General features: G+C 42.4%; 1 protein-coding gene across 1 annotated transcript; it reads right to left on the reverse strand.

Annotated features, from left to right (window-relative positions):
* Nucleotides 1-10,806: 10,806 nt before the first annotated feature.
* On the reverse strand, nt 10,807-11,568 carry LOC142162162 (putative protein FAR1-RELATED SEQUENCE 10). Its single transcript, XM_075218486.1, has one exon. It carries the CDS (start codon nt 11,566-11,568, stop codon nt 10,807-10,809), a length of 762 nt encoding a protein of 253 aa, XP_075074587.1.
* Between the last annotated feature and the right edge of the window lie 1,102 nt (nt 11,569-12,670).

The following is a 12,670-nucleotide window of genomic DNA, read 5'->3' on the forward strand; positions in this document are numbered from 1 at the left end:
GTTTCTGACATAAATTCGTCTCTTTCAGTTTAGAACATTGAAATCAATTTCGTAACAATAAATCCAACAGAGGCTATTTAAAAACAGAGTGAAATCAATGAAAGCATCATAACAAGGCTTCTCGGGCAAGGAATCACTCAGAATATGGCCCCTCGGGCAGCCTCTCAGTCACTCGGGACTCAATTATCGTCACTTAGTACTCACTCTCAGCACTCGGCTCATATATACCTCATTATAATAGAAATCATAGTAACCGTTGCGGCGTGCAGCCCGATCCGTATATGTATAGTCGACTACGCTCACTAGGGATGTGCAGACTCCGAAGGGGCTCCTACAGCCCAAGCGTCACATCGCTGTGGCGTGCAGCCCGATCCAATATATATCGCTGCGGCGTGCAGCCCGATCCATATAAGTATCACTGCGGCGTGCAGCCCGATCCATGATATATACATATAATATCCTCACAATTGGGTTCTCAACCTCACTCGGTCATTAACCTCACAGCCTCTCGGGCACAATAATAGAAGGTAGGGATCTCAGCCCAAACAATCCTCACATTTAGGAATAGAGTGATAAAACCAGCCTTAATCTTTTAAATAGGTAAAAACATGACTGAGGATATTATTTTTAACAAGTAAAGTGAGGAAAAACAGTCAAAATGCCCCTAAGGGTTCTACAGATCGGCACAAGGCCCCAAACATGGCATGCAGCCCCTAATACAGTATAAATGACTGAAACGTAGAACAATATATATTTCCAAATCAATTACGCGGCTTAATAGTCTCTACGGGGTGGACCAAGTCACAATATCTACCGGTGCACGCTCACACGCTCGTCACCTAGCATGTGTGTCACTGCCTATATCAAAGCAAGTCAAGTACTGGGGTTTTGTACCCTCAGTTCTAGATTTACAATGGTTACTTACCTCAAACCAGTGAAAATACTTCTCCACGACGCCTTTGCCCTTCAAATAGGCCTCCAATCGCGTCGAATCTATCCAAAATCAAAACGAATACATCACAATATGCTAAGAGAGCAAAGCCCAAGCGAAAACAATCGAAAAATACCAAAATTCCCGAAATTAGCAAAACCCGAGCCCCGGGCCCACTTCTCAAAACTCAAAAATTCACGCATCAACAGGTTCCTTATATCCTCACGAGTTCGTACATATCAACAACATCAAAATCGGAGTCCAAATGACCCCTCAAATTCCCATTTGAAGCCCTCTTAAACTCAAGCCCTAAACCTCCATTTTTAGCCCTTTAATCCCATTAATTACAGCCTTAATTCATGAAATTCTACCATAGAAATGTGTTTTAAGTCCAAAATCCTTACTTCAACGAAGTCTCTTTGATTTCTCTCTTCAAAATCGCCCAAAATTCCCAATTCCGAGTTCAAAAATGGTTAAACCCTTCAAAAATCGCGAAGGAAGAAATATATACCTTTTGCCCAGTCTTTTTCGCATCTGCGGCACTTTAACCACACCTGCGGTACCGCATTTGTGGTCTACCCTCTGCTTCTGCGGAATTCACTTAAGGGATCAGGCCCCATTTCTACGAAACACCCTCTGCATCTGCGACTCCGCAGATGCGACTAACCTTACCGCTTCTATGGTCCTCGCCCGCTTCTGCGGCCAATCTCACGCACATGCGGCGCCGCACCTGCGGTCCCCAAACCGCAGGTGCGAAAACACCAGAAGCAGCAACTTCAGCAGCTGTAATTACACTTCAACTCTTCCGTTAACCATCCGAAATCACCCCGAGGCCCCCGGGACCTCAACCAAAAGCACTAACATAACCCAATACCTTATTAAAACTTGTTCCAATCATCAAAAAACCTCAAACAATATCAAATCTATCAAATCACACCGGATTCAAGCCTAAGTTTCTAAAATCTTCCGAAATACGCTTTTGATCAAAAACCCAACCAAACCACGTCCGAATGACCTGAAATTTTGCACACACATCCCAAATGACACGGCGAAGCTACTGCAACTCTCGGAATTCCATTCTGACCCTTATATCAAAATCTCACCTATCAACCGGAAATCGCCAAAATATCAACTTCGCCAATTCAAGCCTAATTCTACTCTGGACCTCCAAAACTCATTCTGATCACGCTCCTAAGTCACAAATCACCTCCCGAAGCTAATCGAACCGTCAGAACTCACATCGGAGCCCTCTAACCCATAGGTTAACATCCGGTTGACTTTTACAACTTAAACCTTCTTAAAAGAGACTAAGTGTCTCATTTCTCACCAAATCCTATCCGAACTCAAATTGATCAACCCGACCACATAAAATACGGATAACGAAGCATAAAGAAACTGAAATGGGGGGAATGGAGCGGTAACTCATGAGATGAATGGCAGTGTCGTCACATCCTCCCCAACTTAAACAAACGTTCGTCCTCGAACGAGTCAAGAAACATACCTGAAGCCTCAAATAGGTGAGGATATCTGCTCCGCATCTACCGCTCAGTCTCGCAGGTAGCCTCCTCCATGGGTCGATCTCTCCACTGCACTTTCACTGAAGCTATATCCTCTGACCTCAACTTCCGAACCTGACGACCCAAAATAGTTACTGGCTCCACATCAAAGGTCAAATCATCATCCAACTAAACCGTGCTGAAGTCCAAAACATGAGACGGATCCCCAATATACTTCCAGAGCATAGAAACATGAAATACTGGATGCACACTTGACAAGTTGGGTGGCAAAGCAAGCTCATAAGCCACCTCCCCAATCCTCTGAAGCACCTCAAAAGGCCCAATGAACCAAGAACTCAATTTCCCTTTCTTTCCAAATCTCATAACACCCTTCATGGGTGAAACCTTCAATAGAACCTTCTCGCCAACCATGTAGGACACATCTCGAACCTTTCTATCATGATAACTCTTTTGCCTCGACTGCGCTGTACGAAGCCTCTCCTGAATCACCTTCACCTTTTCCAATGCATCCTGTACCAAATCAGTCCCTAATAGCCTAACCTCCCCAGGCTCGAACCAACCAACTGGAGATCTACACTGCCTCTCATACAAAGCCTCATATGGAGCCATATGAATAGTCGACTGGTAGATGTTGTTATAAGCAAACTCTGCAAGCAGTAGAAACTCATCCCATGATCCTCTGAAATCAATAACACAAGCACACAACATGTACTCCAATATCTGAATAGTACGCTCAGACTGCCCGTTCGTCTGAGGGTGAAAGTTTGTGCTCAACTCTACCTGAGTACCCAACTCTCTCTGTACGGCTCTCCAAAACTGCGAAGTAAACTGAGTACCTCTATCTGAAATGATGGAAACTGGGACACTATGTAAATGAACAATCTCTCGGATATAGATCCCTGCCAACCGCTCTGAAGAATAGGTAGTACACACAGGCATGAAGTGCGCGTACTTGGTCAGCCAATCCACAATCACCCAAATAGCATCGAACTTTTTCAAAGTCCGTGGGAGCCCAACAACAAAGTCCATAGTGATCCTCTCCCACTTCCACTCGAGAATATCCATCTGCTAAAGCAAGCCACCCGGTCTCTGATGCTCATATTCCACCTGGTGACAATTGAGACACCTAGCTACAAATCCTACAATATCTTTCTTCATCATTCTCCACCAATAGTGTTGCCTCAAATCCTGATACATCTTTGCGGCACCTGGGTGAATGGAATACCGCGAGCTAGGGGACTCTTCCAGAATCAACTCCCAAAGCCCATCCATATTGGGCACGCAAATTCGGCCCTGCATCATCAACACCCCATCATCACCGATGGTCACATCTCTGGCATCATCATGCTGAACTCTGTCCCTAAGGACAAGTAAATGTGGATCATCATACTGGCGTTCTCTGATGCGATCATATAAGGAAGACCGAGAAACCACACAAGCCAACACCCGACTGGTATCCGAAATATCCAACCTCACGAACCGATTGGCCAAGGCCTGAACATCAACTGCAAAAGGTCTCTCCCCAACTGGAATATATGCCAAACTCCCCATACTTACTGCCTTTCGGCTCAAAGCATTGTCCACCACATTGGCCTTTTCGGGATGGTACAATATAGTGATATCATAATCCTTAAGCAACTCCAACCATCTCTGCTATCTCAAATTAAGATCCTTTTGCTTGAACAAATACTGAAGACTGCGATGGTCAGTGAACACCTCACAGATATGCCATATAAGTAATGCCTCCAAATTTTCAATGCGTGAACTATAGCATCCAACTCCAAATCATGAACGGGGTAGTTCTTCTCATAGGGCTTCAACTGACGAGAAGCATAAGAAATAACTCTACCCTCCTACATCAACACACAACCAATCCCAACTCTCGAAGCATCATAATACATAGTATATGAACCTGAAGCTGATGGCAAAACCAACACTGGAGCTATGGTCAAAGCTGTCTTGAGCTTCTGAAAGCTCTCCTCACACACGTCCGACCATACAAATGGAGCACCCTTCTGAGTCAACTTGGTCAAGGGTGATGCGATGGATGAGAATCCCTGAACAAATCGGCAATAATAACCTGCCAAACCAAGAAAGTTGTGAATCCATGTGGCTAAGGATGGTCTAGGCCAACTCTGAATTGCCTCTATCTTATTCGGATCAACCTGAATACCATCGTTAGACACCACGTGTCCCAAGAAAGCCATTGAACCAAGCCAAAACTCACACTTGGAGAATTTTGCATAAAGCTTCTCCTCCATCAGTCTCTATAACACAACTCTCAAATGCTCTGCGTGCTCCTCCTGACTACGCGAGTACACCATAATATAATCTATGAATACTATAACAAACAAATTGAGGTAAGGCCGAAACACGCTGTTCATGTAATGCATGAACGTTGCTGGGGTATTGGTCAGCCCAAAAGTCTCAGCTCCGGCATCCCTCACAAATGCTAGATATGAAAGACAACCCTTCCCAACCATACATTGGGCCTTCAATAACGAGTTCCCTCTACTAGGAACATAATCAGTCATACCTCGCCACTCAATCCGTGGCACACCCGGCTAGCCAAAGTGACTGTTTTAGCATGATAGTCTAGAATAGCACGACACAGAGATAACCAATTCATGCCCAAAATGACATCAAAATCCACCATGCTCAATAGCAATAGATCCACTCGGGTCTCCAGACCCCCAATAATCACCACACATGACTGGTACACACGGTCTACAACAACGGTATCACCCACCGGAGTAGATACATGAACAGGTGAAATAAGAGACTCACGGGGCATATCCAAATAACGGGCAAAGTACGATGACACATAAGAAAAGGAGGAACCGGGATCAAATAATATAGAGGCATCTCTATGGCAGACTGAAATAATACCTGTAATGACAGCATCTGAAGCAATAGCGTCTGGTCTACCTGGGATAGCATAGAAATGAGCCTGACCACTGCCTGATCGACCTCCCCCTCTAGGGTGACCCCTAGCTGTCTAACCTTCACCCCTAGCTAGCTGGGCAGGTGGCAAAGTAACTGGAGCAGAAGTCGAGGGCTAACCCCTCTACTGAGACTGAATATCATAAAGTCTAGGGCACTGCCTCCTCATATGTTCAAACTCTACCCACTCATAACAACTCCCCGGTGCTGGAGACGGGGACGTAAGGGAACCCCTGGCATCGGAATGACCAGCAGAAGAACCTGGCATGGAAGAACCCTGGACTGATTGAGCACAAGACGAGATCTGATCTGGAAGGGCACTAAGTGATGACTGGCCCTACTAAGATCCATGATAACCATGACTTGAAGATGCTCCACGATAACCTGGGCGAGATGAATGAGCCTGCCTGAAAGAACGGTCTCTGCCCTGCTGGAACTGACCCCTCGAAGGAGCACTGCTAAAGCTACCAAATCCCCGAGGCCTCTTGGCCTCCCTCTCCTCTCGCTCCTGCCTGCGAGCCGTCTCAATCTCACGGGCGATATCAACAACCTCCTCGAACGTAGCACCCATCACCCTCTCACTAGTCATGAGAATCCGAAGATAATATGTGAGGCCATCAACAAACCTCCTAATCCTCTCTCAATCTGTGGGAACCATCCAAACTGCATGACGGGCTAACTCAGAGAACCGCATCTTATACTATGTCACCGTCGTCTCCTCCTGACGAGGCTACTCAAACTATCTGCGCAGCTCCTCTCGGCACGACTATGGCACATACTTCTCTAAGAAGAGAACAGAGAACTGCTGCCAAGTAAGGGGTGCTGCACCAATAGGCCTACGCCTCCCACCAAGTGAAGGCAGCTCCAGAAAACTGAAAGGTAGTATATGCCACACCACTAGTATCAAAAATCCCTACTGTCCGAAGCATCTGCTGGCACTTATCTAGAAAACCCTGGGTATCCTCGCCCTTTGCACCACTGAATGACGGAGGCTGGAGCCTACCAAACCTCTCAAGTCGACGTTGCTCATCATCTGGCATAACTGGTACTACAAACTCCTAAGCTTGTGCAACCGGCTGGGCTGTAGGTGCCTCCGTGTTTGTAATCCCTGTACCACCTGCTCAGGTGTGCGAGCAACAGGGGTCTAGGTGCCTCTCCCGGCCTAGGAAGTAGCTGCGGCCATAGTAGTTGAGACCGCCTAAGCCAAACCGGTACATACTGATAATATCTAAGCGAAAGCCTCCTGAAGGCCTGGAATCACGACAGCTGGTGCCTGCACTGGTGCTGCTGCAACATCCACAACTGGGACATGATCGGGAACTGAGGCAGCTGGTGGGTCTGCGAGTGCTGCTCTGCCCCTTCCACGTCCTCGACCGCAACCTCGTCCTCTAGAGGCCCCAGCTGGTGGAACTAGTGGTCGTCCACCCCGTCCGGTAGTTCGTGTCCTCACCATGTGTGAGAGAATAGAATAGAAGAAGTTTAGTACTCGGATCAACAAATTTGCATGACAAGAGTTTCAAGAATGTGAAGTTTTTTCCTAAAGGTTCTATAGCTTCTCGAGGATAAGTACAGACGTCTCCGTACCGATCCACGAGACTCTACTAAACCGGCTCATGACTCGCGAGACCTATGTAACCTAGGCTTTAATACCAACTTGGCATGACCCCAATTACCGGTCGTGATGGCGCCTATCACAGTACTAGGCAAGCCAACAAATCCGTAACCACAACCTATTTGCTATTTACGTAACGCCATTTTCTAACATAGGTTTTTAAATGCGGAATTCATCATAAGTATTAAAAGGACAGAAATATACGGAAAATCAACATAGCAGATACTACACAGACCCAACAAATCTGGTATCATGAGTCTAGAGCCTCTAATATATAATTGAACATCTAGTACTTCAAGTCTAAGAAGTGTAAAAATAAACTGGATAGAGAGGAGAAGACAGGGTTGCGGACGCCATGCAGCTACCTCGTAATCTCCGGCGAACACTGAATCAGTGGAAAGCCCTCACTCTGCCCCTCGGGCACCTGGATATGCACACAATGTGCAGAGAGTAACATGTGTATGCCAACTCAGTAAGTAACTAAAGTAAATAAAGACTAAAAGTAGTGACGAGCAGTTCAAAAATAAATATATCTGGATAAACAACGAAATAACATGTCCTCTTTATAGTTCAAAAATCAGTTTCTAACATAAATTCATCTCTTTCAGTTTAGAACATTGAAAACAGTATCTTAACAATAAATCCAGCATAGGCTATTTAAAAACAAAGTGAAATCAATGAAAGCATCATAACAAGGCCTCTCAGGCAAGGAATCACTCAGAATATGGCCCCGCGGGCAGCCTCTCAGTCACTCGGGACTCAACTCTTGTCACTTAGTACTCACTCTCAGCACTCGGCTCATATATATATATATATATATATATATATATATATATATATATATATATATATATATATATATATATATATATATATATATATATATATATGTATCATGCATTTCTACCATATAGTAACCGATGTGGCGTGCAGCCCGATCCATATATTTATAGCCAACTACGCTCACTAGGGGTGTGCAGACTCCGAAGGGGCTCCTACAGCCCAAGCGTCATATCGTTGTGGCGTGCAGCCCGATCCAATATATATAAATCGTTGTGGCATGCAGCCCGATCCATATAAGTATCGTTGCGGCGTGCATCCCAATCCATGATATATACATATAATATCCTCACAATTGGGTTCTCAACCTCTCTCAGTCATTAACCTCACAGCCTCTCGGGCACAATATTAGAAGGTAGGGATCTCAGCCCAAACAATCCTCACATTTAGGAATAGAGTGATAAAACCAGCTTTAATCAAACATGACTAAGGATATGGTTTTTAACAAGTAAAGTGAGGAAAAACAGTCAAAATGCCCCTAAGGGTTCTACAGATCGGCACAAGGCCCCAAACATGGCATGCAGCCCCTAATACAATATAAATGACTGAAAAGTAGAACAATATAGATTTCCAAATCAATTATGCGGCTTAATAGTCTCTACAGGGTGGACCAAGTCATAATCCCTACCGGTGCACGCCCACACGCTCGTCACCTAGCATGTGTGTCACTGCCTTTATCAAAGCAAGTCAAATACTGGGGTTTTGTACCCTTAGTTCTAGATTTAAAATGGTTACTTACCTCAAACCAATGAAAATACTACTCCACGACGCCTTTGCCCCTAAAATCGACCTCCACTCTCGTCGAATCTATTCAAAATCAGAACAAATACGTCACAATATGCTAAGAGAACAAAGCCCAAGCAAAAACAATCGAAAATACCAAAAATTCCGAAATTAGCAAAATCCAAGCCCCGGGCCCACTTCTCGTAACTCAAAAATTCATACATCAATAGGTTCCTTATCTCTTCACTAGTTCGTACATATCAACAACATCAAAATCAGAGTCCAAATGGCCCCTCAAATTCCCATTTGAAGCCCTCTTAAACTCAAGCCCTAAACCTCCATTTTTAGCCCTTTAATCTCATTAATTACAGCCTTAATTCATGAAATTCTACCATATAAATATGTTTTAAGTCCAAAATCCTTACCTCAATGAAGTCTCTTTGATTTCTCTCTTCAAAATCGCCAAAAGCTCCCAATTCCGAGTTCAAAAATGGTTAAACCCTTCAAAAATCGCGAAGGAAGAAATATATACCTTCTACCCAGTCTTTTTCGCATCTGCGGCACTTTAACCGCACCTGCGGTACCGCATTTGCGGTCTACCCTCTGCTTTTGCAGAATTCACTTAAGGGACCAGGCCCCCCTTCTACGAAACACCCTCCGCATCTGCAACTCCGTAGATGCGGCTAACCTTATCGCTTTTGCGGTCCTTGCCCGCTTATGCGGACAATCTCACGCATATGCGGCGCCGCACCTGCGGTCCCCAAACCGCAGGTGCGAAAACACCAGAAGCAGCAACTTCAGCAGTTGTAATTACACTTCAACTCTTTCGTTAACCATTCAAAATCACCCCGATGCCCCCGGGACCTCAACCAAAAGCACCAACATAACCCAATACCTTATTCAAACTTGTTCCAATCATCCAAACACCTCAAACAACATCAAATCTACCAAATCACAACGGATTCTAGCCTAAGTTTCTACAATCTTTCGAAATACGCTTTTGATCAAAAATCCAACCAAACCACGTCCGAATAACCTAAATTTTACACACACATACCAAATGACACAACGAAGCTACTGCAACTCTCGGAATTCTATTCTGACCCTTATATCAAAATCTCACCTATCAACCTGAAATCGCCAAAATATCAACTTCGTCAATTCAAGCCTAATTCTACTCCGGACCTCCAAAACCTATTTCGATCACGCTCCTAAGTCACAAATCACCTCCCAAGCTAACTGAACTGTCAGAACTCACATCTGAGCCCTCTAATACATAGGTCAACATCCGGTTGACTTTTCCAACTTAAACCTTCTTAAAAGAGACGAAGTGTCTCATTTCTCACCAAATCCTCTCCAAACTCAAACTGATCAACCCGACCAAATAAAATATAGATAAAAAGCATAAATAAACTTAAATAGGGAAAACGGAGCGGTAACTCATGAGACGACTGGTCGTGTCATCACAATAACTGGATGGATAAATAACTAGATGTGTAACTCTTTTCTTTTGCAGCATAGAAGTCAGTTCTATGTGATTGGAGATGGATAGTAGCTGGAAGGCATGATTGCTAAAAAGTTTGATATTTTTGAAGCTCAAGAAATTTTTAGATTCATAGCACTTATAAATTCTACAATGTGGAGATTCTCCTTCACGAATTTGGCTTTAGAAACTAATAGCTTATTCTTGAAATTTTGTAAGAGAGGATGTTCTCTTATACCAAAAGTAATATTGGAGGTTAGGCTTGAAGTCCCCCTCCTCTTGTACATCTGAACCAGTTTTTACATGGAATAAAGAATATTCCTATTCAAATAATTGATCTGGTATACAATATATTGTTCTGATGAGCAAAAAGATTCCTTGTTCAAATTATGTAGTAAGAGATGAAAACACATTGATTAAAGCCCCTCCTCTTGTACTCATCTAAAACAAAATTTACATGAAATAAAAGATGTCACTATTCAAAAAATGATGTACAACAATTGATTTCTTGTTCATAAACAGAAAATGATTTCTTGTAATTTTTGATCTCTACACAATTCAACTTGAGATCAACAAACTATGATGTACAATGGTTGATTCTTGTATGTAAAAGGACATTTTCACAGTTGGATCACCTTAGAGCTTCTTTGTCCGTCCTTTTAGAATCTTGCAACCAAAGTAAATTTTTTATTTCAGTTTGTATGCATTATGAGTATCTTTGTTTAACAAGAGATTGGATATAATGAAACTCATATACTTACTTGTTAGGAGATTGAATTGCTGGGATTTCTGTAATTTTCGTTTTCAGTGGACAATTTCTTGAGTCATGGCCAGTTCCACCACAATTAGGAACCTTGCAATATCTTAGTTTCTTTGCAGCTTCAATGCCCCCAACTAACCTTTTTCCTTTTTTTCTTCCCTCTGTCTGAGATTGTTGTGGATTTTCAATGTGATAATCTTCATCTAGAGAATTGCTCTCTATAGATTGACTAAAAGAAACATGTTCATTCTCTTCACCCATATGATCATTTTCAGAAAAATATTGAACAATTTGCAGCACTCTTTGCAATTCCTTCTTAGCATATTCAAGACGACCTTTTGTCTTTATTGATTCAAGAGTCAAATCTCTGAATGTAGCATAAAGACTCTGAAACTCGTTGTTATCATTATTAGATTTCATCATATGAGTAAACTTTAGAACCAGTGGATTTTCTTGCCTCCACCTAGCCAACAAATATTTATCAGGCAACATAAAATAGTTATGAGCACTAAGTACTTGAATAGAATGCCTGCACAAAATTCCTGAAAATTCAAACTCTTGGCAAGAACATTGAACAACCTCTTCTATTGAATTCCAATAGACAAAATGTCCACCATTTGTTTTGTTGTAGTGACGCATAAGATATGATCCATCACTATGTGGAAATAGACCATACTCAACAGAAAGTATCATATCATCTTGTAACAACTTGAAGGAAAAGGGCGTGAGAACTTTTGATGCATGTTTCTCCATCGGCATGAATGTCTTAATTTAAGGATTGTAATACTTTTGCCGCATTGTTGCCTCTTCACCAGCATGATTTCTTATACTAACTGCAGTAGCAACCTGCTCAACTTTAAACTTGTTCTTGCATGTAAAAATCTTTTCAAATATGCATTTATAGATTCTGAGCGTCTGGTCGTCGTCATTCCAGCAAAAAGGTATCCCTTCAAGTATGGTAGTGCCCAAGATGCACGATTCAAAAATAGCAATTTAATATGCCTATCTGATCCAAGGTCAAAATTGAGAAATCAATTCATCCCATTGGTGCTCAAATTCTTCGATGTTACCAAGTACATAAAGTCTGTGAAATTCAGCTTTAAATTGCAAATATCTTGAACCAAGGACAAAAGAAAATCAAGTAGAGAACTTGGATATAATATGCCATATACAAAAGGCATGTTTAGAATGCGGCAATTCATTGGCAATAGCTTCTGTTAAGCCAAGATCTTGATCTGTTAATATAGTCTGTGGGTGCTTTCCATTCATAAGACGTACGAAACTCTACAAAATAAACATACAGTATCAGTAAAGCTAAAAAAAATTCTTGTAGTTAGATATTATAATGATTTTTACCTTTAAAGCCCAAGAAAAAGAAGATGCCTTCTCATTGCGCAAGAGAACACAACCAAAAAAATAGAATTTCCATGATTGTCCACACCAATCCAAACTCCTAACGGCATTTCATAACGATTCAATCGATAAGTAGTGTCAAAGACGACTATATCTCCAAAAACTTCATAAGCCCGAATAGAGCTCCGAATGCCCAGATGACATGTTCGAGTCTTTGACATCCATCAACAGTGAAATCATATTGGAAATCAACATCTTTGTCTTTTAAGCTCTTGCATATTTTCAATAGCTCCAGGGCATCACTTTCAATATTAGTAGAACTTCTAATTGAACAAAGTTTCTTATATCTTTTTCTGTGAAAGGCAATTGGCTGCATCTACTCCATTTTCTAATTCAATCAATCTTCTGATTAAACTTATTGTACAACCAGCTTTAGCAAGAAGTTTAATTCATGTTTGATCAACAATGTCAATATTTCGATAAGCGGGGAGAAATCGTACCTCTTTAT

This window comes from Nicotiana tabacum, chromosome 7, assembly GCF_000715075.1.
Source record: "Nicotiana tabacum cultivar K326 chromosome 7, ASM71507v2, whole genome shotgun sequence".
In the NCBI taxonomy this organism is placed as follows: Eukaryota; Viridiplantae; Streptophyta; class Magnoliopsida; order Solanales; family Solanaceae; genus Nicotiana; species Nicotiana tabacum.

What these genes read in the sequence shown, in the direction of transcription:
- LOC142162162 (XM_075218486.1), bottom strand. Translation starts at nt 11,568, where the DNA reads ATGCCGATGGAGAAACATGCATCAAAAGTTCTCACGCCCTTTTCCTTC.